We start from the raw sequence: 27,884 nt of genomic DNA, 5'->3' as shown, positions 1-27,884 counted from the left end.
ATTAATACAAAGTTGGACTTATGTAGTATATGGTTTTTATTATGGAATGAACTAAGTAAATATCGATGGACCTCTGCAATAATGACACAATTCAAAATTCAAAAATAAAAACTCTTACTACTATTATGTGGCTCATGTCTTTAATCCTTGTCTAATCCTTTTGTAGTCCTTACTACTTACTTTAGCACATAATTATTAGACATGGATTAGACAAGGATTAGATACATGAGTCTCTTACAGTGGTAAGGGATTTTATTTTTTGAATTGTGTCGTTTTTGCAGAGGATCATTGATATGCGTATTAGATAAAAACAAAATTTATGAAACAATTAAAAAAATTGCCAAATCATGATAAAATATGGGTGACGTATAGTTATGATACAAACTATACGTTTAGCGATAAAACTTTCAGGGACGCCGGTGTTAGTAAAATTCTTTAACAGCAGTCAAATAACATGTATTAAGTATTTTAAAGATAAAAATGTGTTTCTAACTTTCAAACCGAAAATCATCAAATAATTTTATGCTGCAATCAGATTTTAATGTAAAAAATGTAAGAGAAATGCAAATGAGCTAACAAACGTGGTTTGAATGTACAACAGCATTTACATACATATATAGTCGTTAATTTTTAAAAATTATTTTTGAATTCAGGTTTTCTGATATGCTCAAAATATAAGTAGGTATTTGTTGGGAACTCTTTTTTATCCACTTTACTCGGAATTATACGAACAAATGAACTCTACGGGTCTTATTTGCTTTTACTTTTTAAAATATAAGTATTAAAAAAACTAAATTTTATGCAAAAAAAATATTAAATACATGTATGAAAAAATATTTATCTTCTTTAAAATCATTTTCTCCTCTCAAATTGAATTATACGTAGCATAGCTAAGCATAAATATATATGTTAACATAATATATATGTAACTAGTATGAAATATTGTAACTATGAGTTATGCATACATAAATTAATAAAAAATTTAATTATATCAATAAAGCAACTTAGCCCTTATGCACCAAAAATTACTGCAATAACAGCTGTGAAAGGCAGCAAATTGCTCTGACTTATTTCAATGTTAGGTATGTTTGTACAATCTATTCAAAGTTCATAGAAGGATATACCGCAACTTTCGAACTCCCATTGCCTACAAAGTAGTATTGGATGTGGAAAATAAATTGCACTTTTTGTTTGGTTTGGTAATATGTATTTTGTTAAAAAATAGTTTTTCCCCGAAATCAAACTTATTTTTTGGCAATCTTTTCGTAGTACACTGCACTTTTTGTATAGTTTAGGATTATTCAAATTCCAAAAATGATTTTTTTTTTTAATATTTTTTAATCAAGAGTTTCAGTAGGTACATTTTTTCCACTTTATTATTTAAAAAAAAAAAAAAAAAAAAACGCCCAAAATTTTTTATTTATAAATTTTTTTGTTTGCATATTTTAACGTTTTTTTCCACATATGTATGTATTTCTTTCGAAATTACTTAATTGTTCAAAATTTGATTTAAAAAAAAATCGAAATATTTTTTAATTTAAAGGCCTGTATGTAGTTCTCAAGAAAAGCTGAAATTACATACAAAATGACGTACAAGAAATGGCTAAGAAATTTTATTGAGTCAAATTTCCTTCAGGCAGTACGCAGTTCTTAAGAAATTTGCTACGCTTTTTACTACGGTTTTCTAAAGTTTTTTGTGAAAAAAGAGCACAAGGCAACCCAGGTTTGTGTTCCATTATTTCTTGAGGAAAGAGTGAGTCAACAGGCTGTGAAGTATCAAAAATGTCAACATTCCTTGGATACACACACGAAATAATGGCAAATTTTTCTTGACCGATTTCTTAAGAGCTGCATACCAGCCTTAAGGCGGTTTCATTGTTTTAGTTTGTAAATTCTCGTAATGTAGACATTTATTTTTTTTAATTTTTAATTCCACTTGAAAGTTTTATTAATTTTCGACAATTTGTTTTATTTCACTGCATTCAAAATTGGTATTTCGTTTCGAACAATTTTGGCGAAAACATTAAAAAAAATTATATTTTAAAGACAAAACAACTCAAAATTTTACGTATTAATAGGGTATGTATTTTCGTTTATCAATCTCTCCATAGTTTGTTTCCATCAATAATACTAAATTTCGTTTTTATATTTTATCTGTTCATCGCTTTATAATATAATATCTGATTATATTGTTGCCATTTCCAGTTCTTCATTTTTGAACGGTTTCATATTCATTTCTCATTTGGTTGTTGCCTACCTGTTTATTTTTGATTTTTTCTTTTTCCATTCTGCAAAGCATCCCATTCGCATAAATTTTGCATATTTTTTACACATAAATTTAAATTTGTAAACACATAACACGCACGCTTTCGTTTTCAAATCGGGCCATAGTTATTATAAATTTCTTTACTTTTACTTTCTACTTCATTATTTACATACATACGTACGTTCTACTCGTTTTTAGGGAATTTCCGCAAGGTGAAAGTGGAACGGTCCAAAGCTTCGACCAACGATGATGATTTTCTAACACCCACCAAGTTCGAGCATCACAATTTCACGGCAATGGAAAAGTTTGTATCAAAAACAAGAAAAATTTGTATAAATATTTCAGATTATGAACTCAAGCAGTTGATTGAAGAAAAATTGCGTAATGTTTCCCATAGCAGGTGGTAGCATTCAGGTTAGAATTGAGCTTTCGGCTTGAAAGCTTGCTCTGAACAGGTTTTACAAGATTTAGAACTTACGAGGTGAGGTGGGCTGTTAACAACTCTGACTGCAAGGTAAGTATTGGCCAGCGATAAAAATTTTGGTCGTAATGCAAAAAGTTCCTCAAGTCAGAATCATATACAGCTCAAAGTTCAGCTAAGTGTCCGATAATCTCATTGTTACAAACTTATATGCTGGAGCCTTAATATAAGAACTTCCAAGCCTAAGTAAGCTGACCTTTTCTTCAATGCTTCGGTGAAGCTTCGAGTGACACAAATACAGTAAGTGCTTTTGACAGAAGGCAACGTTAATCCCGATTAACGGCGCAGTTGATCTGATCAAAATTGTACCTTGATACAGGGGCAGTAATGCGGGTTAACAAGGTCGTGGTTTCGTGTTCGATTGCCAGTAGAATTTTCATTTAATTTTTATACCCGAGCGCACTTGTGCACAAGGGTATTATAACTTTGTCACATAACGGTTTTTGTATTAGTCAAAACGAATCGAGGTAGCTATAGACAAATGTATACATAAATGATCAGAATGAAAAAATAAATCGATTAAGCGGTGACTGTCTGTCCTTCCGTCCGTTCGTCCGCCCGTCTGTGCACACGATAACTCGAGTAAAAGTTGAAGTATGTGTACTTCTTTTCAGCGTAGGACGAACGGTATTGAAAATGGGCAAAATCGGGCAATAACCACGCCTACCTCCCACATAGCGGTATTTTTCAGAAGTACGAAAACTGCGATATTTAAGTAACAACTGAAGCTTATACATTCAAAATTGATATTTACAATGATTTTTAGACGAAAAATAAAAATATTATAAATTTTTTGGAAATGGGCGCAGCCACACCCACTTATGATTACATTTGTATATCTTGGTAACCACTCCACCGCTGTTGGCCTTGGTACCACATACCAATCGGCTGAAGTTTAGAAAATCGGACAATAACCACGTCCACATTCCATATAACGGTAGTTTAGAGAAATACGAAATCTTCGATAAATCAGTAATACTGAAGCTAATGTATTTAAAATTGATTTTTGCAATAATTCTTTGGGAAAAAATACCTCTATGATAGAATTTAGGAATATGGGCGTGGTACCGCCCACTTATGGCCAGATATATATATGTATATGTGTATCTCGGTAACCGTTCGACCAATTCTCATCCATACCAATCTCATTATGATAATTGTGCTTCCCACATAAAAGCAAACCGTTAAAAATTATTGAAATCGGACTAAAACTACGCCCACTTTTCATATAATGGTAAATTTCAGAAATGCTTTTCAACTTTGATATTTCGAAATTTAAGGACGCTAATTTGCTCAAAATTCATACTTACAGAAATTTCTTGAATAGAAGAAACGTTATTACGGAATTTTGAAAAATGGGCGTGATACCGCCCACATATAAGTTTATCTCATTATCAATAGGGGTAAAACCACCCCTGCTTACTATGTAGCGGTAGTTTTCGGAAAGGTGAAAAAACTATTTAATACTTGCGCCGGGCATTTAATGTTCGGCTCCGCCCGAACTTATATATTTTACTTGTTGTTCAATTATGACTTTTATTTATTTTTCTATGTAATTACATAAAAGGGATGATCCATCTAGACCTTTTTTTGTTCGTTCGCGAACCTTGTATAAAATATATGCAGCCAAGATTCGGTTCGAAATAAATTTTTGCTTACTTGTACAATATACAAGTTCTGGCCATTTTACCAGGCTTGTCATCAAAAATTCCATTGATCCGATTTAATTTTGGGAATTAACACTAGAACTTAATCCGGATCAACTGCAGATAATTCCTAATTAACGAGTTGATCCAGATCAACCCTGCCGTCTGTCTATGCTTTAAGCTCTCTCTGTTAAGTTAAGTATAACAGCTTTCGCAAGGCATACCACCATGGAATAGTATTCTTCCACACGTGTGTATGTATGTAAGTATGTGTGCTTGCACAAATGTTCATTCTGACATGGATGACTGCTTGAGTTCCTAGCACGCTTCTTTACAAATTTCCTGCGAAGCCATTAACTAACCAACTACGTCCAACGTCTTTTTCCCTTTACGACTCCCCAAACGCATTCTAGATTCATTCGCAACATCGCCGAATCATATCCAAGCATCACACGTCTCTATTCAATCGGTCAGAGCGTGCAGCATCGCGATCTCTGGGTTATGGAGATATTCGCCACACCCGGACAGCATATACCCGGCGTACCAGAATTCAAATATGTCGCCAATATGCATGGCAATGAAGTTGTCGGCAAGGAAATGCTGCTGCTACTCACGAAGTACATGTGCGAACGTTACGGGGTCGATGAACGCATTACAAAGCTGGTAAATACGACGCGCATGCATTTTCTCTATAGCATGAATCCCGACGGGTATGAGATCTCGCACGAGGGTGATAAAACGAGTGGCAATGGACGTGAGAATGCCAATCATATCGATTTGAATCGCAATTTTCCCGATCAGTATGGTACGGATAAGTACAATGCGGTAACAGAACCGGAAGTGGCAGCGGTGATGAATTGGACACTTTCGATTCCGTTTGTATTGTCGGCAAATTTGCATGGCGGATCATTGGTGGCCAACTATCCGTACGATGACAATGAGAATGATTTCTCCGATCCGATAGCGCGTCTGCGCATAGCAACGAATGTCGGGAGGAAAATAAATCCGACGGAGGAGAATGATTTGTTCAAACATTTGGCGCTGGTGTACTCGGAGGTGAGTGAGCGAATGAGGCTGAGGCATAACTTTCACCTTAACAGCGATTTTGTGTAATTTAGAAGCTTATTTTAAGCTCCAGGTTTAGCCAAAATATTTCATGGGTTCTAGTTTAATCTAAACATATTTGTTTTCAGGCCCACCCCTCTATGCATCTCGGCAATCCCTGTCCCTCCTTCAAACACGAGATCTTCCCGCAAGGCATTGTTAATGGCGCCCAATGGTACAGCGTAACCGGCGGCATGCAGGATTGGAACTATGTACGCGCTGGCGTGCTGGAACTTACACTCGAGCTGGGCTGCGACAAGTTTCCAATGACCGATGAGCTTCCTAAATATTGGCACGACAACCGTGAGCCACTGCTGAAATTCATCGAGCAGGTACATTATGGAGTGCATGGCACGGTGCGTAGTTCCATCGGCACAGCTATTGCGGGCGCGGTGGTAATGCTGGACGGAGCCAAGCATGCCAGTTTCAGTGGTGTATACGGTGATTACTGGAAGCTGGCGCTACCAGGCAGGCATAACATCACGATAATAGCTGATGGGTGAGAGTACTGCAGGCGAAAATGCATCGATGGTGTTGCTAATTCTAAAAATAATTCGTTTTTACTGCACAGATTTGCGCCCTACCGCGAGGAAATCGAAATCCCGGAAGACACACATGAAATGCGACTGGATGTGATACTGATGCGTGACGATCCACAGCATTGGTCGTCAGCTAATGATTTCCGTATCATCGAGAATGTGGTGAAGACACGCTATCACAGCAACCCGGAGATCCGACAACGCTTGGCAGAATTTGAGACTCGCCACGGACAGATTGCTACCTTCGGCTATGCGGAGAGTGAATTTGGAATTTACTACAACTCCATTAAGCTAACGTCAGACGTAAGTGTTGCCAATATTAAAGAAAAATTAACTTTGTATATGCTTTCGACATTAATTTCTTTTTAAATCATTTATAGATTGGAGAGCCGGAGGAGAGCAAATACAAAATACTTATATTGAGTTCATTCTTCGACACAACCTCGCCACTGGGGCGTGAAATCACCATGAATGTGGCACGTCACGTACTTGAGGGATATAAAATACGCGACACAGGCACCTTGAATATGCTGCAAAGAAGTGTCTTATATCTTTTACCTTTAACCGATAACTTTGAGGTCATCTTCAAAATGTATAACAGAAAGTGAGTTCATATCATTACTATTGATTTATCTTAAATTCAGCAATGGACAAAAAGAGTTGTTACCCGGTGCACGTCTATATGTTACTTATATGAAGTGTATTGAAAGCTTAAAACGCTCTGTTTGCGTGCCAAATAACATATCATTCACAATCAAAGCATATTCCACGCGAGAAGCTTTTTAAAGCTACACTATAATTTCCCTCTCTCTCTTTGATCCACAGCAACTCGATTTGTGATCCCGAACTGGGCAATGAACTCGCCGATCGTATGCTCAGCCCTGAATCGGAGAAGAAGCGCGATTTGTTGTTGCAATTCTTGGAAAGCGAACGATTCGATTTGATGTTAACCTTCACTGCTGGCAGTTCAGAATTAATGTAAGCAATCTTCCATCTTTTTTTTATATTGCGCATACATATAAATATCTGTCCTTTCCTCCTGCTTACTCTGCCGCTCATAGCTACCCCAAAGGCGAGCCGGTCATTGAGAAATTCGCGCACATCATCAAAGACAGCGAATTCAACGCACCGCCGCTTCAATGTCCCACCACCAGCACGCGTTCGCTTCATCATGCAGCCACCGAGCGGCTTACCAACCTCCTTTACAAAATGTACAACATTCCACTCTTCAGTTTAGGGCTCTCCTGCTGTCGCATGCCCGTTCAGTCGAATATCGCCTCCGTTTGGCGCACAAATATCAATAAAATCAAGAATTTCCTACGGCTGATCGAAACAGGCATAGTCGGCGTTGTACACAATGACAAGAGCGAACCGCTGCGCGAGGCATTCATACGCCTCATCGACCATAAGCATGTCTATAATGTGACGCGCAATGCGGCGCGCTTTCAAATTATTTTACCAGCTGGCGAGTATGCGTTGGAGATAAGCGCGTCCGGCTATGAGTCGACGGTGAAGCGCGTTACGGTCACACCACACCAGATCAACAATTTGGGTGTGGTGCAGTTGAACGCTTACGCGCTGCTGACCGGCGTAAGTGAAATACATCGGTTGGGAGGCGGCGACAGCGGATATATCGACAACACAGGCAGTGCCACCTCGCTCACCGCTCAAACTGCGACCATCTCCGGCTTCGTTCTGGATATCAGCAACCATCCAGTGAAGCATGCCAAGGTGTCGGTGATAGCGCCGCACACGCGCGAATACCTGCGCAATTTCACCGATAGTCTGGGCGCTTACAGCATACGCGGCGTGCCGCTGGGCGAAATCACACTGAAGGTGGAGGCACCGCGCCATGAGGGCACACAGCGTGCAGTGCATGTGGAAAGTGGCGCGGTGCGTGGCGTCATATTCCGACTGAAGGTGGACGAGCATGTTTGGGGTATGCCGCGTTGGTTGTTCATCTTATTTGCCAGCATAGTGATAATTGTTGCTATGATTCTGTTCTTCCTGTGCGTGCAATTCATGGTGGCACGGCGACATCGCGCCGATAAGCGGTACTACAGTTTCTCGTTGTTGCCGCAGAAGGGTAAAGAACTATTCGAGGACGATGGCGAGGATGGTGAAACGGAACTTTTCCGGTCTCCCATTAAAAGTAAGTAGATACATTACCCATTATTACTAAGTAGAAAGAAAATTTGGGTGAAAGTACTTGTGAGTAAAGTGAGTCTAAGTAGTTAAAGCAATTCGCTTGGGTATATGAGTTTCCATCACTTTATTTCGATTATTCGCAGTAGGAACCCTCAAGATGCGATATCGATTTATATATAGGGACTCAGCAAAAGCCGGCTATTTTCTGTTTGTTTCTGATGTAAAAAATTTAGACATCCATAACGTTCGAAATATTCTAAATATTTGAGCGGCTTCGTAAAATTCTCAAATTTACAGAATCTATCGAGTTGCAAAATAAATAATAAAACGCTTCATTTAAACACAAACGAATATCCAGACATTTGAATTTTATCCGGATAGAACTTCCAGCCCTAATAACGATTTTGATTAATTTAAAGATAAACATATCGATGAATGCATCACTTCTGATAAATCATTACGTCGTTTAAAATACAACACCGCGTATTAAGAAAATGCAAAACCTCATATGTGAGGTTGTCACAATTTTATAGGAGAAGGTTTGTCTTATTTCAAAACGGGTCTCTTTTTTTTTATCCCTATTTATCTTTTCTTCTTATATCTAAGTATCGATATTTTAGTATGAATGGATAAGGGCTTGATGCCTGGTGCTTCCCGTGAGCGAATATCTTTTTTGGCACAAATGTCAGTTACGAAATTTTGCAGAACCACGATACGCGGTTTTGTACTTTAAAGAATGATTATTATATGGACTCTGACAAGAAATTATGGGGACATAAAAAATAAACCAATACATTTAACGATAACGATGCCTATTAGTACATCGATAATGATATAATGTATCGATAAATACCACTTAAAGCCACATTTGTGATTTTTTTTTTAATATGGTACAACAAATTTCTAATTTGGCCTGCCTAACTAAACATTTTTCTTTTCACAGACGGCATGTCCATACAGCCGTACTTTGACGAGCACATTGAACACGGTCGCAGCGACGATGATGACGATGATGATTTTGATAACGACTTCAATGAAGATAGTGGCGAAGATATTGTTATGTTGGATAAACGAAATCAACTGTGATCTAGAGAGGACATATGAAAATATATAACAACAACAATAACAAGCTACAAATAACAATTCTGACAATGTAGTAAGAAGAAAATATATACATATATATATATATTTATTTATGGAAACTACATACGTACTAAATAATATAGACTTTAAAAAACTTGTAAAAAGCATTTTTAGAAACAATATTACGCTCTACATGCTTGCATGCATACATATGTACATACCTTTTAATAAAATGTGTGAGTAGTTAAGTACTAATATTTGATTATTTGGCAAATAAAATTTTTTATAGTATTTTTATACACACCAGACATGAAAGATTAAAAAAATGCTTAAAATGATATTAACTATTCTATTAAAAAGAATTATTTTATGAAATTCTAGCAAGTGTCTTTGAAAACTTGAAGTCAACAAAAAAATTCGAACCACTACTGCCAACCACTCCAATCGAATCTCATCTAAAGAACAGAGTTAACATAAAAATGTTGATAAAAATGCGTAACGTAAAATCTAATGTAAAAAAAACGTATAGCGAAGTTCATAAGAAAAAAATTAACATTGAAAAGTTAAAAAATAATGGCGATGAAATTAAAAAAAAAAAATTTTTTTTAATTCGTAAAGAGTTTTGCCCAGTAGTACTCTTACTCTTTTTTGCTGTTACTCTCTTTTGTACAATTTTATTGTTGCTAATTTTTCTAAAGACCAATATGCATAAAAAGTAAAATAGACTTAAATTGAAATGCTTATACATTTTCTGAATTTATGAAAAATTTCACATATGTATATATATATTTTTTGAATTTATTTAATGAAATTATTTGCTAAACAAAGACTGAAGTGAAATAAAAATCGCTAATGTTTTAAATAAAAGAGTGGTTCAATTCTGTAGGCAGCTACTTAAATAGTTATTTCAAATGCTAAACTATTTTGCGTGTTAAAAAAAAAGAAAGTTTGCAGCTAATACATTAATAAATGAGCAGTTTTAAAATTATACATTCCCTTTTTATCAATAAGGCTTTTTTAACAAATTAAAGAAAAATAAAAATGACAATTTTTTTAAATTTCATTAAAAAATAATAAATTTAATAAGCTTTTGAAAACAAAAGATTCCCCAATATTAAAAACGACAAATACTAAAAAACCCAAGAGTGCTATTTATAATTCTCCAATCTACTTTTGCTTAATATTTTGTTCATTATCTAACTAAAAAATATTTTTGATGGTAATCAATTGCCGCAAATGATTCAATTCTTTTAATTAATTGAATTTAAGACTTCCTTGAACATTTTTTTTCCCGCGTGCAATATCTATAAAAACATAAGATAAAAATTTTTTATTGGTAATATTTAGTTAATTTTTTTAGTAAAAATTCTTATGGTAGGTATGATTTATGTATGTAAACATTTTAATTTTTAATCTTAAAATTTTTGTAAACTTATGAAGTTTAGTTCCTTTTTATATAAAATTTTGTGGTTTTTAATTTTTTTTCTTTAATTTTTTTTCTTTAATTTTGGGTTTTGTTTAATTTGTTTTTTTTTATTTATTTTTTATTGTTTTATTTTTTTAATTTAAATTGTTTTTTTTTTTTTTATTTAATTTAGCTTTTTTTGTTATTCAGTTTTTGAATTTTATTTCATTACTTGTTCTTGTAACCAAATTTATTAATTTTTTTCCGAAAACAAAATAGTTTAAATATTGCTTAAAAAAATTAAAAAGAATAAGAAAATAAGTAAAATTTACACTTGGAAGTTTGGTTTAGATATTTTTATAAATAATAAATTAAGAAAAAATTCCCCCAATGAATCCAACATTCCATAAAAATTCAACCAGTATGGCACTATTTTTTAAAGCAAATTCTCCGCAGAGGTTGTATTTGAAGTACGTATGTATGTAACTTTTTTATGCTGTTTAATTTGTTTAGAGTACATTTTTATACATTTTTATATATTTAATAAAAAAAAAACGTTTTGTATACCAAAAGTGTACAATAAGCTAAGAAAATTTATAGAAATATAAATATGATGAAATAAAGTTAATTTTTATGAAGTATGTAGTATATTAAAACCGATGACCGATTTTCAAAAAATTATAAATCATACAACATTTTTTTTTATTTACATATATTTGCTTATTGAACGAAATCATAAAAAAACCTAAGTGTGCACACAAAAAGGCATTGCAAGAATGCTAGCAAAATGTAAAATTTAGTAAGTACATAAACAGATATACATACATACATACACACAAATTGTGCAGCGTAATTTTTAGCGTGTAAGGAATTATATTTTTTAACGAATGAAAAAAGTAATAAAGCATATACATACATATTTATTAGCGAAAACCACAAAAAAATGTTGTTTTCATTCTAAGGCTCCATATCAGCAAGCACAAAAGAGGGGCGTGGCAAATAATAGCGATTTTGGAAAATAAAGCAGGGATCGTAACGGTCATAATTTTTATTATAAAAGTCACTTTTTAATCGTTATTAACAGAGTTTTATTTTTTGCTCGAAACAACGATTATTTTTTGATTCTAATTTTTTGCTCGGAAAATAATCGTTACGTTTTAAGTATTATTATTTGCTCAGAAATTAAAACTTAATTTTTGCGTATGCGTATGCGCATGCGTGAATAGATAGGTGCGGCTGCATTGAACTTTTAACGCCACTGTGTCTGTGGTTTTGTCGTTGCCCTTGCCTTTGTTTCTGCCCTTGTATATTGCTCTCTGTATTTTCATTACCCACTCCAGTGGCGTTAAAAATTTAATGCAGCCGCCCCGTCTATTCACGCATGCGCATACGCATACGCAAATTAAAAAAAAAAAAAATTCAATTTCAGCTAAAAATTTCCTCATTCGATTTTGAGGAAAATTAAAGTTTTAATAGAAGAAATATCAAATGGATGAAGGATTTCTAAAATTCACGCATTACAACAAACATTTCGAGTATCACAATCGATGTTGCGTCCCGAGAGTTTGAGAGTATATCGGCCTGAAAAAATTAGCTTACCTAATATTTGTATATTTGGCAGAAACCTATAAAAGTTTAGCTCTTTAAAAACCGTTTTAGAAATTTTCCAAATCCTAAACCTTCTTCAGAAAAATTCGCGGAAAAGCAGCAAGTGCTCGACGGAAATTCCGCTATTTTTAGGGGCTGAAAATTTCAAAAACGAGGTTGAAATTCGTCAGCCATTTGAAGTTATCAACTTTTTTTCCCAAAACCTAATTAGGGAAAATTTTAGACCAAAAAACTAATATTAACCTTCTCGAAAGTTCTTGGATATCTTTTTAGCGGTTATTCCAATTTTTTTAGGAAGTACTTCGATCGACGCGCCATCTCATTTGGAATCTCATACATATAAAATAAACGCATTACAACAAACACCTCGACAATCATAGCGGAAGTGGCGTGCCGACAGTTTGAGAGGCCTGTAAATCTGTAATCTAAACTGGCGCAAAAAAATCGTCACAGCGGTCAAATGTTAACCGATTACAGCAATATCGGTATCACATAGAAGAGCATCACATAGCGGTGCATCCTAGACTGCTATCGATGCTAAACGCCTAGAGGCCGGCCCAGTATACAAATACATCTCAGATAGCGGAAGTAAAAATTGTCGCATTATTCAGTCTTTCACTATTACATACTTGCGATATTTCTTCGAGGATTAATAAAAAAAATATCATATTCATAAATAATCAAAATGTAACGAAAAATAATTAGAAATTGCGATTTCCAGTCTTGTTTTTTTTTTTCTTTTGGGCCCTTTGGGCCCTTTGGGCGTTTTATTATTTTCATTCAGCTATATCTAGATTCTAGATATTAAACATTTCATAGGGGAAAAATTAAATGAATGTAAAATATGAAAATTGAGGCCATAATACGTGTTTTTTGTTCACTATAACGGATTAGGACTTTTGGACGCGAGATTTTCGGCTATGGAGCTGTATGGGTGGGTTAGGTGAGAAAAACTATAAAATTTCGATCTCGATATTGTACTCGTATCACAAAAAAAGTATTTTTCGAAAATTATATTTATCGATAAATTTATCGGCTATTTTATCAGTATACTTACCAATATCGCTGTCGTCATTATTGGCGATGAGATAATCGATAATATTATATATTTATCTATACACACTTACGCACATTTATCGAAACCGTTAGCTCTATTTTAACCGATATACATACATAAGAATTTAACGACCTGTTTATTGATGAATATATCCATATTTCTATTCCCACATTCATCGGGAAAACTATCGATAACTATGGTTATTGCTATAAACACAAAAAATGCGATTCCTTGTATTGAAATCAAGTTTAAATCAATAATAAAAACTTGCCCTCACACTCATTCCATCTCCTAATACATACTCAAAGTCACGACATATGTGTGTATGTACATCGACGCACCAGTTTAGAAAGGTTATCACTACCGGCTTATCACTTTCGCGAGCGCCAGCGTCATCTCTCCACACAATTCGCTTGCGTTAGCGGCCTTCCCGCAGCATCTTTCAGTTTTGATGGCGTCCGTTTTTCATTCGCGTAGCCTTTGGCAGGCTAATCAGCACCTCTTTGAATAGCTTCAGTCACTTTGCAAATTTTTTTCCAACTTTCATCATATTTTTTTGCGTGACTAAAAAATTATAAATAAAAACAAAAAAAGAAAACCCCAAGAACCACCAGAGGAACGGCTGAAAATAGGCGTGGACGCTTAAAATCTTACCACCATCAGCAACTAATCTCTATATCTGCAAGAAAACAATTCCGATTTATGCTTATCAGCTGTTTTCTTTCCAAAAATTAAAAAAAAAACAAGCCAGTAGCAGTTTTCGCCTTATAGCTTCAGGCGAGTAGTTAGTGTCGAGTGAAAGCGCAAGTGAAACACGCGTAGCGGCTAGTTAAAATCTGCGGATCATTCACGTGCTGTGTACTGTGCAAAGTTCTAAAATAGCTAAATATTTTTAGGAAAAAATAAAAATATTTGAAAAAAAAAACAAAAAATGTTGAAGCGCTGTGCCACACGCGTCGCGAGCCAATTGCGGCACGCACGTAATTTCAGCAGCCACGCGGATAGCGACTCGAAAGCGCGCCTGGGCATTATCGGTGTGCCCTTCTCGAAGGGTCAGGGCAAGGGCGGTGTAGAGCGTGCGCCTGCATTGCTGCGCGAAAATGGGCTCGTACCGCTGCTCGAACAGGTGTCCTATGGTAAGTGACCGAAAGAAATTTCAGCGGTATTTCATTTGAATGCAAAAACTAAGTACATACATATTCGCGTTCTCAACCGTCCAGGCAATTTGCAAGTGCATGACTATGGCGATCTGCAATTCGAAGTCGATCCTATACCGACAGAAGCGCCCGAATACCGCAACATTAAGAACTATGGTGAATTTATGGGCTGCAATAAGGCGCTGATCCGCAAGGTGCAAGAACTGTTGCAGGAGAACGATCAGTTTTTGACTATCGGCGGTGATCATGCAATTGGATTCGGTAAGCAAGAAACGCCACTGAGCGGACGGTGTTGCAAAGTTCATTAAAAAAAAGAAAAGTAGTGAATTTATTGCGCTCTAAAGAGAGGCCTAAAATTTAGTTTTAGTTTTGAACCTAACCGAAATTGATTGATGCAAGAGAATAACTGATAACGGTGCATGGTATATTAACTAAAATTACAAAGCTCACAAGTTTTAAAAATTTACGTTTTATTTTTTCTTGATACATATTTAATTTTAGTTTGAGTTTTTATAAAAATATACACCCCTATTGCGAATGTCGACCAATAGTAGATAAACGACTGTTATTCGATTATCGCTTTTCCATGATATTGTGAACGTCGTTGTCTAGTTCAATATATCAGTGTGAATAAATTATAGGCGCTCATCCTTATACAAATAAACAGTTTGAAGGATGAGCGACTAAAAACTATTCACAGTCGCTTATTGAACGAGAAATTGACATTCACAATACCATGGAAAAGCTATATTCGAATAATAGTCGTTTATCTACTACTAGTTGACACTCGCAATAGGAGTGATAGTATATTCTTCAACAAAAACCGTATGAATCCAGGACTCGAATCGCCACATACGATATCGTACTACTCGTCAGGTAAAACCAAATTTTTCGGATTATGACATGCGTGAACGTACTTTTTGTCCCATTCAGCTTATACTGGCTGACGTATCACGTAATTTTCTTTCGTATGGTTTTCGACCCGTGATCGGATGTTACGATTCGAGCCCAGGTTTTAATCTTTGTACATACAAATATTAGGAAAATTGAGCAGACATCCGTAAAAGCTTTTTTATTGGATATCTTAGAAAGATTTTGAGTATGCAGGGCTCGAATCGTACCATACGTCACGTCATACTCGTCACGTAAAAAACAATTTTCGCATTATGACATACGTGAACGTACTCTTTGTCCCATTCAGCTTATACTGCCGGACGTGTCACGTAATTTTCTTTCGTATGGTTTTCGATCCGTGAACGGGTGTTAATTCGAGCCCAGTTTTGTTGCCCATTAAATTTAAGAGCAAGTTTGAAATAGCTAGAACTTACAGTGTGTTCGACGATTTTTTAAAGGGAAGAAAATGAGCAACACCTTCAACAAAAAAAAAAAAAAAATTTACGGTAAGCCATAGGTACTTCAAGCTTGCGCTAAAATTTAATTGACTACAAACTGAGTACTGAAAATTTTTCTAAGATATCGTAAGTCTCATAAAAAACCTCTAGAACTTGATTTCCCAAAATTTTATTTTTTACACATTCATGTTTCTGGCAAATCTCAGCAGCCATTTCGAAAACACCTTATCTCAGAATTTGGTTGAAGAACGCCCTATCTCAGAATTCGGTTCAAAAACACCCTATCTCAGCATATTTTCAATATGTTTTCCGATGAGATAGGGCGTTTTTCAATAAAATTATTAAATATGGCGTTCTTGAAAAGTTTTCTGAGATAGGGCTTTTTCGAACTGGCTGCCGAGATAGGTCTTCCACTCAGTAATATAATAAAAAAACCTGAAATTTTTTACAAATGTTGAATTTTTTTTTAAATATTGCACACCCTTTGAAACTTGGAAGCATACGGTTTTTTGAAGAATAAACTATGTTTTTATGGAAAAAATAACTAAAATTAAGCAATAACCGCCTAAGTCGAAAAATCTGAATTCGAGAAAAAACATTTTAAACATTTGGATCGTAATGTTATCCTTAGGGGGAAACCAAAATATGTTTTAAATAGGGATTTCACACAGAATACGATAGCATATATAACTCAATTCTTTCTTAAGTCGACTTAGGCGGTTATTGTTTATGACCATAGATATAACAATTATAAAATTTATATTTTTTACTTTTAATTTTTTCCTGTTTTTAATTTTATTTTTTAACTTTTTTTGTATTTATATTTTTATATTATTTTATTTTTCTTTGGTTTTTTATATACTTTTTTAATTTTTTAATTGCTTTCAGCCTTGGTTTTTTATTCTTATTTTAGTGAGTATCATTTTTCCTTCATAAAGGGGAATTTGTTTAATACCCTAATATAGAAAGGCTCTATCTAACATTTTCGTTTCCTTACAGAGTAGTTATAGGTACAACTTATTATTATTAATTTATAGATGTAGTAGTTGGTTTTAAATTTGATCAAGTCTTTAGTGAGTAATCTACCGACTTTTTATTTTTAATTCAGCAACACGTTGTGAAAATTCACTATAAAAACGGCGAAAATAGACCAATGCAGATCAGACTGCACTTTTTAATTACGCGCCTTGTCCTTAGAAAACTATGAACTGAATGAATCAGCCAATCTTATCGAGCATTTCATATGAATTTACCGGTCTCACAAATTCGATAGCAAACCATCATATGTGTGCTGTTTTTTAATTTATGGGTCGATTATGAATAGCAAACCAACATCAGTTGAGTTGCCGAAGGGCAACGCCACTGCAACGAAAATGTGTATTATGAATAGCAACTATAGTTAAGTGCTGCAAAGTTGAAAATAACCAAGTTTTGAGGTGCCAGCAACCACGATTTGAGTGTAAATAAGCCGTGGAAACAGTTAAAAAATAAATAAATTTTCACAATCAAAATTTGCGCGGCAACCACAAAGGTGCAGTTGCCAGTATAGCAACTCAGTTGCCAGTTACCATCTGTAACACAATTTCAGCCACTGGCAACGCAAACTGAAGTTGGGTTGACATCCGTAATCGACCCATTATATAGACCGCTGCAGTTCACTTCCGAGTGAATTTCAACAACGGAAGTGAATTGCAGAAACTGCCTGATAGAAATATACAGGGGGTGCAAAAATTAGTATTAGGTGATATTTGTTAAATATTTTTTTGCTGATTCTTAAAGTTAATCATTTTAATGGAAATTTGTATGGTTTTGGTTTAAGCACGAAAATAAAATAAAATATAAAATAAAAAAATAAAAAAATAACAAAAAATTAACTTTAAAAACTTTGCAAATATTTAACAAAAATTACGATGTACTCATTCTTGCTCCCCACTGTACTTTTGAATAGAATTCAGAAGATGTCGGCTGTAATGATCCTAATTTATGTCTTGTTGCAGGTACATTTATGAATTAAGACTGCAAAAGCTGAAAATATCCCATCATAAAATTATGTCCATTCTTTTTTAAGTAATCTAAAATTTTATTTATTAATTTCTTAAAGTTTATGTCATGATTCCCTACCTTAGGCTCCGTTGCCGGCCACTTGCAGCACACGCCCAATCTATCGCTGGTATGGGTGGACGCACATGCGGACATCAATCTGCATAATACCTCCGAGTCGGGTAATATACATGGCATGCCGGTGTCGTTTCTACTCAAAGAATTACGCGTCTTCTGGCAGCATGCGCAGCTCGAAAAAACGGCGCCTGTTTGGTAAGTCGCAATAAAAAAAGCTACAACAACTTGTAATATAAGAAGAAAAAAATCATAAAATACATATATGTATCTACATTAGGGTGGTCCAAAATAAGTAAAGGAAGAATTTGAAACTCTCACCTCCTATGTGAGGTGATATATATCGAAATAATATACCCCTATTTTGTATTTTGAAATCAAAAAAATATTTAGAGGTCGCTGAAAGTGCTCAAAGTTTTCCATGAATTTTATATGGGCAAAAAAAAACAACTTTTCGTTGAAATGGTATGGAATTCTTGAAAATCATAAGAGCCTAAAAATTCCGACTTTATTTTTTCACATGCATTTTTAGACCACCCTAATGTACGTATGTACATCCATCTGCATGTAGTATGTAGGCACACCCCTGACCGACAGCACTCAACGTAAAACTACAAACATATTTACATATTCTCTCTCAATAAACCTTGTTTTGTTCTGCACATAATTTTTGCGCTATCAGCTGGCAGATAAGACCCAGAAAAAATTAAGGAAACAAAGTTGATTTGATTTTTTTTTTTTTGCATAGAAAATAGTTTATTTTGATGGCTTTGAGTTTTAGAAAATAAAATGCAAACGATGTTTAAAGATTTGTTGAAAATCAGCAGGGCTTGAATAAGCCCGACGTGGGTCAGCATCATTTTACACTTTGCGATATCAGCTGTTCAATTTCGCGTATATTCCACATTTTCTTCATACGAATTTTATCCTTTGAAATTTGCGCTTCTTCGCAAAATTATTTTTTTGCTGCTGAGTAAAATTGGTTTAGTTCAGGAAGCAATCTTCATAGCGCTTTTGATGGTCAATTTATTTCTTTGCTGTCGCGAATTCTGTTAAAATCTCGTTCTCGTTTTGCGAAAAGCAACAGGAATACGTAACAATACGGAACGGAACGGTAGTTAAGACAGTTTTTTTTCCTGTTCGCAACAGAAAAATTTCCTTTTTCTGCTCCCCTTACGCGTTCACCATTTGCGCCTGCGTTCTTTTGTCTTCTCAATATGCATACAAATTTTCGAAAAAAAAGTTTATAAAACATGTGAAATTTATTATTATTTTTAACGGCATTACTATATATAAATATTATATATATATTTACTCTAAATATATCACAATGTTGTTTTTTTTTTGCAAAAATACGTACTTCATACAAAGGTTGCACCTAACATTCACAGTCTTATCAGCATTGTACATAAATATGTTAATTTACTTAAATCTATTTGTACTTCTCAAGTAATTTTTTTATTGGAATATGTTTTCGTTTTTTTTTTTACAACTGCTAAGCAAAAATATATTGTTTAAAAGAACCTTTAAGTAAATTAGGTGAAACCAAAAAGTTAATTTTTTTAAATAAACTAGAACTTTTTTAAAAGTCATAAAAAAAATACTTCCACTTCTAATTGGCAATCAAATAAATTAAAAATAGCAAACTCAATCGATAACCAAGCTTACATATGTATGTACGTATTTCCTTTTTAAGAAAAACTCATCTCTAAAATTAACATAATTTTAAAAAGGAAAAGATACAGAAAAAATTATTTCCCACTTTTAAACTTACATTTTGCGCATCAAATAATTACCACTATATGTAAATACAATAATAAAAGTACATTGAAGAAAATAAGTTCTAATCTAATTCAAATAATACACATTTCTTGTGCTTAAAAGTTAGTTAGAATGGCATAACTTAAAAGCTTTTAATTGCTTGCAAAAAAAAAGTTATTTAAGTCTAGTAAGTGCTTTCAACAAAAAATATTTCGTTTTCTAAAACTCATAATGCATACAAATTTAATAAATTTAGTAAGGAATTCAGAAAAACAATGCGAATTCGACACATCGAAATTAAGTTGCAATTTTATAATTTCTTGTGGAATGCAAGTCAAAGCTCGCAAGAGCTGGAGTGGTGGCTTACTTTTTGATGACAAGTCAAAAAATAACCGAGCAAGTGGTGGGTGTAGTTGGAGAAAGCTAAGAAAGGTTTAATACTTAAGTTTTTTGGTAAAAGCATTAATACTTTTTTCTCGAGAAGCGGGAGCTATTCGCAGTTTCCTCTTCAAATCACACGAAAGGTGTCGATTAATGATTTGTTGGGTTCTCTTTGTTCTTTCAAGCAGACCGTACATGTATACCGTTGAAGCTTTTAAGCCATTAATACAATGCACAAATAAATAAATAAATTATAAGTATATAACTTTACAATTACGTAATAAATATAATGACATAGCATATTAAACTTAAAATTACAAGTTTGGTAAAATTGTTAATTATGGGAAAATGTTACAATGCGATTTAGTTATGGGATCTGAAGAAAAAAAAAACATAAATGATTTGGTAGAAAATGACAAATATGCAAATGTATTAAAGTAGACCAGACATAAGTATGTAATTTGATTTTTGTGGAACCAAAATTCATAGAAGCTACTCCGAATTCCAAAGTTTTCACAAATGAAAACCAAATGCCTATAGTTTGTTTATTCTTTATCGCTTTTGGAAGTAAAATCCTACAATTTTTGAATTTCGAAAGAATTTGGCATTTTATTGAACAACGCCTTGTTTCAGAATTCAGTTCAAAAATTCCCTATCTCAGCAGCCCATTCAGAAACGCCCCATATCTCAACATATTTTCAGTTGAGATAGTTCGCTTTTGAACCAAATTCTGAGATGGGGCCATTTTTTAATCAAATTCTGAAGTAGGCGTGCTTAAAAAATTTTCTGAGATAGAACGTTTTCGAATCATTCCATTCGGCCGTCGATATGTAGTTTGTATACAAACAGAAAACACGATCGAAAGGCACATATAACAGATGTATGTGTATCTTCGCCAATTTTTTTAATTTAGTTATCTGTTAGACTGAACATATTATCCTGCTTAACCATATTAATTAATTGTATGATAAAATGTCCAAAAACATATATTATTTTGACTTAGTTTTTGTTATTAATTATGTACAGCCAGTAACAAGAATGGATAAATTAGAAATATCTATTAAACGTGCGATATCTTGAATAGCGATTTTGAAATATCGCATTTTGAAATTAAAATATTTGAAAATAATTGCAGTTGGCTTTGCAATTGAATTTGAATTCAAATTACCTACAGAACCTGCCTGTATATTGTTTTTTTTTTTTTACTTTACTCAATCGGGTCTACGTTAATAATCACCATCATGATCGCCTTCGCTGCTTGAGTGGATGACAAGTGATTAATGAATGGTCGCTTGGTACGGTAACTTGAATTATTTTTGCTGATTGTCTTATGCTTTGTATTGTTTTTTTGTTCATATTTTTGCCAAAAATTATAAACAAGTCTTACATACGCTTACAAAAAATTATACACTAAATTTTTAACAAAAAGAATATAGATTATTAAAATATAATAATAATAATAATAATAATAATACAATTATAATAATTAAATACTTTGTACGTGAGCGGTTGGCGTTCAAGAAGTTCAAATAATCTGGGATTACTTTTTTATGGTTTTTATATATTGTTTATTTCTTTAACTGTGAAAATTAGCACACAAACACCTGTAAATAAACAAATCAGAATTAAATTAAAAATATTACAATACAATGTTTTGCAAAATGTACGACTAAGTAATTGAATAGAAGAAGAAAAATACAAACCGAGCGTTTTTTGACTCATTTAAGTAACTGTCGACTGATTTGGAGCAAATTGGGAGAAAACGAAAAAAGTTAAACATGTAACTGACAAGTGGTAAACAAACAGTGTTGTTGTTTTCATTTTATTTTTATTTCTTTGATGACTCGATACGGAGCACATCCAAAGATAACCAATAATGGGAGTGTTGAAAAGATGTAGGTACGTAACGCAATTCATAGAATAAAAAAAAAAAATTATAATAAATTTGTATGAACTATCAAGTATAAATACATACTTATAAGCCAATTAAGAAATATGGAATGCTAATTTTTCAAAATATGAAAAATTATATTAACTTATAAAATTTACTTACCGAAAATATACACAATACAGTTATACAATATACAGAGACAATATACAAAACTAGACTCAACAAATGCGTGAAATCGTGGGGAAAATACCGTTGTCATTATTTGTTCGATTCATTATCCGTTCATTACGTATAGCAGAGAAGAAACAGCTGCAAAAAAACTGAAAATTTGTTGGCGAAAAATTATCGTACACTATATTCAAACAAAAATACAAGAACATTTGTGTTCCAGTGTAAATAAACAACTGATAAATATTCTTGTTTAGCGATGGGATGTTGTAGTCGATGAATACGATACGATCAAAGAATTATAACAACAAATGAAAAGAGAGAAAATTAAATGGCAAGTGAGAGCACAAAAAGAAAGTCGGCGAAAGGGAAGCGTCACAAACGCACACAATTCACACAATACAGTATGTGTGCACATAAATAAGAACTGTGAGGAAAAGGAGTGTAGTAGCACATAATTTGAAGTAAAAGATGTGTGCTTTCGGGATTTTTTAAATTATTACTCGCATCGAATTTCATTAAAAACTTAAATCAATGAGCTTAAAACCACAAAGCGATTACAACCTAAAAGAAAAACGCTAGCGAATTCATTTTTTTGGTACGCAGCTGACAAGTATTACAACGCTATCAAATGAAGAAACGGATTTGAGAATTGAAAACTAAATAAAATAACGCTTAAAAATAAACAACATAGAATGGCGAAAAGAAAATGAAAAAATAAAACATTTTTTCTTTTCAAATGACATACATAAATCAATGGCACATCAAAAACCACAAATCGGAAAAAAAAATCTGAAAAAAAATTTAAAAATGAAAAATAGAACGAAATCGAAAATAGAAAAAATAGGAGTGACATCAAATCACCCAGCGAAGTTAAATCAAATCACTCGAACCAAATGAGAGAATGCAAGTAACGAAACTGAAGCGCAGAATTAGTGCAAAAAACACATACAAAAACATATCTAAAATAGAAGAAAGTTAGAAGCTAAATCAAATAGTTCACAGAGGAAAAAATGGAAAAACACAATCATAAATTGACAGAAAATTAGAAGTGAAATCAAATCACACAATGACGTGAAATAAAATCACTCAACCAAGTGAAAAAATCCGGTAAACGAAATCCAAGAGTATAATTCGTAGATACAAACAGAAAAACGCAAATCGAAAATCGACAAAAATTACGAGGTGAAATGAGTTCACCCAAAGAAGTGAAATCATAGTATTTAACGAAGTGAGAAAACTAAATAGCCGAAAGGAAAATGCAACTAACGAAATCGAAGCACAAGATTTGTGAAAACAAGACAAAGTATAACGTCTAAGAAAACGAGTTTAACTAAAATAGCTTCGAAATCCTCATTAAATATTAATAAAAAATATGCAAAATAATAACCAACATAATTTCACAAATTAAGCAGTTGAAAAGAAAAAATAATACAAGTGAAAATAAAAATAAATAAATACGTAAAAAAATATATATAGTAAATCGAAAACAGGGCTATGTATATCGAAACAAATACTCGGAGTGAAAATTTACATGGAAATATCACTTGTAATATTTCTATGTGGTATACTAATTTTTTAGGTAAAGTAAATGAAGAAAAACTCATAAGCATATTTTGAAACACATTTATATGTAATATTACTTTCATTTTGGGTTTTTGGTTAATTTTTATGTTTTTTGTTTTAGTTTTGCTTATAAATATGCTGCTAGCAGAATAATAATATCATAAATGTAATCATAATGTTTAAGATAGATAATAAATTGCATAAATATCATTTGCTTCGTTTTTGTTTTTATGCTTGTAATTGATAAATATATAAGAATTGAATAAATTAAATTTCATAAACTTATAAATGTCTGTCTTTTCGTTTTTCAATAGAAGCATTATTTTTTTTTTGGTTATGCATCATTTGCTTTTTGTTATACGCTTTTATAATTCAATTAAAAATTCACATTTTTCACTGAAATACATACAAATTTAAAATAACACCTTTGTTATAAGCCTGCATTTTTTCTAGTAAAAATATAATATAAGAATGTCAAAAAATTTGTTGTTGAGTATTCTTGTAAATAAGTAGATTATTTGTTGCAATATCATTCTAACTTTTTTGGAATGCTTCAAAAAATAATAAAGAAACTTGTAAAATTAGTTTCTTCTTCCTCTTAAGGATAGTTCTTTTTGTTATAAGTACACGTTTTACACCTATTTTTTAAGACTTTATTTTTGCGTTTTGACTAGCATTGGAATGTTTTTTTTTTTTTATACATATTCTGTATTTTAAGTTGTTATAAAAAAAAAATATTTTGAATTCCAAAAAAGAATTCGAATTGCGAGTTCAATCCTCATACACTGGACAGCTGTTTAGCTGCTTGACTAGAAAGAAAATTCACAGAATTTTTTAGAAAATCTTCAGCAATACTGAAAAAATACTTTTCCACAAAACAAATGAATTTTCTGAAATGTGAAATACAAAAGAACAAGTAGAAAGAGCGAGCATAAATAGAAGAAAACAGCGGGAATTCGCAGCTCTCCTGGGTGATTTCTTTTACATTCTTATCTCAGGGAAATGCCACTTAAATGTTGAGAAAGAGCCGCCACAAGCAAAACAACAGAATTACCACACGCCGACATAAATGGGAGAAAACCGAAAAAACGAACGAAAAAACACAAAAGTAAACCAAACAAAATTAAATCTTTGACAACAAAACGAAAACTAAATAACAGTACAACAAAAATTAACCAACTAACGAGATATGGTTGAACGAGCAACGAAAAACAAAGAGAATGATAAAAAAGTGAGGGAGAGAGAAAGAGAAAAGTTACACTGGGGAAGGAGTAAAAAGAAAAAGGGACGTGAAAATAAAGAGGGCGGAGCTCGATGTAGAGGTGAATAAATGCAGCATGAATGAGTAGAGCGCAGCACACAAATAGCGGCAACGATTTTTTTAACGGTATTCAATTTTTTTCCTAAATTAAAACAAAAACTTTAAGCAACAGAATTTTTAAATTTCAAATTAAAAAAATTTAGTTTGAATTGCTAGAAAATTTTCAGAATTTTTCAAAGCAAACAATTTTTGACTTTCAAAAGAAAATCCACTTCAAACCAAGGCGAATTCAAATAAGTTGGTATTAATAGAACAGCTGAATTGATTTTCGTCAGCACACAAATGTCAAAATTTCATATATCGCTTAAGCGAGTGTGAGAAAGTGACTGTTTGATTTTTGCTTCCTCTTCTTCCTTGAAAGAAGAATAGCTGAAATATGACACGTGTGTGGCAAAAGTCAAAACGAAATACGTACATATTTTAATTCCAACAAATGTTAATAATTTTAAGCAAAAAAAATATATATGCTTAAATTTTTTGCTGCAAATTTTAAAGTTTTTGGCTTGAAGTAATTTTTTTAACTTGGACTTGAAAAAAAATGTTTGAATTTTTGGTTTAAAATTTCAAAGTTTGCTAAATTTTTCAAAAAGTTTTTAATATTTTGAGAAAGTATTTGCTTGTTTTATCGCCTAAAATACTACTAAGTCAGTGGATGCATAAGGTTTCATGAGTCTTATTGTCATAAAGTCATACATTTCAAAAGGGCTAAAAGAACGGTTTCGGAGAATCACTCGAAAATATTTTTAACCCCAATAAAATGAATGATTTTATGATAATATGACTAGTGATGCTATTTTGTGAATACCCCAAATAAGTAAGCTAATTGCCATATTTAGTGATAATTTAACAGTGGTAAGTTTTCGCACTTGTTTGTGTGCCACACTAATGAACAAAATATTTTTGGCCATAAAATGATAAATGGGAAACGGAGAGGACGAGAAATAAAAAAATGATGAATGTGTAACGTCCTTTAAAGTACAAAACCGCGTATCATCATTCTGCAAAACCGCGTAACTGACATTTGCTGCCAAAAATTCGATTTGCTCACACAAGCTCTTGGCTAAATCCTTTGCCATTCGTCCTCAAATATACTAGCCAGAAATACGACTGCTTTATAAAAAAGAGACCCATTTTGAAATGTTAGTGTTTTTACTCTCTAGAAAATAGTTTATGCAACTGAACATGCGCGGTTTTGTACTTTAAACGACGATAATAATATTGATAATGACAATGGTAATACATAATGATAATCATAATAATAAAATAAAAAACAAATCAAATTTAAAAATCAAAATTGATATTTTATTTAAGGTCAAAAACACAGATTTTCGTCTAAAAATTCTCTTGCGTATTTTCCTTACAGTTTTTTCAATACAATTTTGATGTCTTCCTTTTTAAGTGAGAAATACAAATTTGAATTTTAATTAAATTAAAATGAAAACACAAACTTATAATTAAAATTAAAAGTAATAATGAAGCTTAAACTTTTTTGTTTTTGCAAATATTTGTTGTGGATACTTGTGCTGTTAAACGAGCAATTTTTTATTATTTATTTATTTATTTTTTTTTTGAAGGACTGCTGTCAACATATCGACCCCTAACCGCCAAAAAAAAATGTAAGCGACATTTTTTCCGACATTTTATTTTTGATGCAGAAATATTCCTAGAGCATCTAGATGCATTTTTGCATCGAAAAGAAAAAAAAAATACGCTCACCTCTTTTGGCAGTTAGGGCTCGATATAAAAACTCCAGGCGGGCCTCTGTTCAAGCCCTGGTCAATCAAAGCAAACATCGCAAAAAATATAGAAAAAAAGATTTTTTCTTAACAGCGCAAGCAATGGCAAACTGCCGAGTGTATTTTTGCAATGAAAAACCGCTTCTCATAAAAATACAATCGCCGTTCGGCTCGGCGTAAAACTGTAAGTCCCTTCACTTTGTGTGACAAGATCAAGGCGCACGCCACAAATCGGAGGAGAAGCTCGGCCAAACACTAACATATAAGCGCCAATCAATAAATATATATCAACTCTTTAGCAATATTTGTATATAAAAGCGAGAAGTATTAGCGTTCCTTATTGGAACAAAGTCAGAGAGAGAGAGAGCGATTTGTATCTATTTGGAACTCAATACATATTTGAGAAAATTTAGCCGTACCTCAGTCATTGCAATGAAAGACCACATATGTATGTATGTATGTATGCTTTTAAAGCGGGAAATTTACAATGGTTATAATTCGGAATCTCCACTTTTAAATGCCGAACATACATTTGTTATTTGTTGCCTATTGAAAAGCCATTAACATTTACATTTTACGGTTGAACGACAAAAATCGATTCGTGTAAAGGCAGCTTAACTCATACAATTATTGCCAGAAATTTTTAATTTGTATGCAAATGAGGCTTCCATTCCAACTCCCCTTTTACTACGCTGTGGAGCTACACTAACCTGTATTGGCGTGTTTGGAAAAATTTGTGATTAGTTACATTAACAAAATAAAATTTAAATGCGCAAATATGGTTCAGGGAAAGGACACAAGTTCATCAGAACTAAATAAAATAATATGTATTAAAATTTGAATTAAAATAATTATACATACATACATGTGTATGCATAATTTGAAAATAATAACTAATATTTAAAAAAATATAATTTTTTAGTTTGTGAAAAAGGCGCTTGTGCAGGCTGTATCCAAATGCTACGCGCAGCTCTGCACAGTGGGCCTGTACAGCAAAATTTTGCAATGCATTCATTTCATATGCAATTTTTTTTGTAGTTTTCAAATACACGTTCTGTTTGATAAGATTTCAACGTTTCTTTTTACACAATTTTTATTT

At 32.9% G+C, this 27,884-nt stretch overlaps 2 protein-coding genes across 5 annotated transcripts in view; both read left to right on the top strand.

Moving 5' to 3' along the window:
* Nucleotides 1–9,789, top strand: part of LOC118748480 (carboxypeptidase D) — a 50,043-nt gene extending 40,254 nt beyond the window's left edge. For all 4 annotated transcript variants that reach the window (XM_036482945.1, XM_036482948.1, XM_036482946.1 and 1 more), the window contains 8 exons: nt 2,465–2,570; nt 4,807–5,449; nt 5,587–5,996; nt 6,069–6,339; nt 6,417–6,640; nt 6,862–7,014; nt 7,098–8,188; nt 9,128–9,789. In XM_036482945.1, the coding sequence (XP_036338838.1) occupies nt 2,465–2,570; nt 4,807–5,449; nt 5,587–5,996; nt 6,069–6,339; nt 6,417–6,640; nt 6,862–7,014; nt 7,098–8,188; nt 9,128–9,270 (3,041 nt within the window). In that variant the 3' untranslated portion in view covers nt 9,271–9,789. The remainder of the gene's footprint in view (nt 1–2,464; nt 2,571–4,806; nt 5,450–5,586; nt 5,997–6,068; nt 6,340–6,416; nt 6,641–6,861; nt 7,015–7,097; nt 8,189–9,127) is intronic.
* Nucleotides 9,790–14,268: 4,479 nt separating this feature from the next.
* Nucleotides 14,269–27,884, top strand: part of LOC118748479 (arginase, hepatic) — a 41,939-nt gene continuing 28,323 nt past the window's right edge. The window contains exons 1-3 of the mRNA XM_036482944.1: nt 14,269–14,473; nt 14,558–14,755; nt 17,973–18,159. Of these exons, the coding sequence (XP_036338837.1) occupies nt 14,269–14,473; nt 14,558–14,755; nt 17,973–18,159 (590 nt within the window). The remainder of the gene's footprint in view (nt 14,474–14,557; nt 14,756–17,972; nt 18,160–27,884) is intronic.

This window comes from Rhagoletis pomonella, unplaced genomic scaffold (genome assembly GCF_013731165.1).
Source record: "Rhagoletis pomonella isolate Grant_MI unplaced genomic scaffold, Rhpom_1.0 Rhpom_scaffold_00013, whole genome shotgun sequence".
NCBI lineage: Eukaryota > Metazoa > Arthropoda > Insecta > Diptera > Tephritidae > Rhagoletis > Rhagoletis pomonella.
This window is presented reverse-complemented; position numbering and strand designations above follow the sequence as displayed.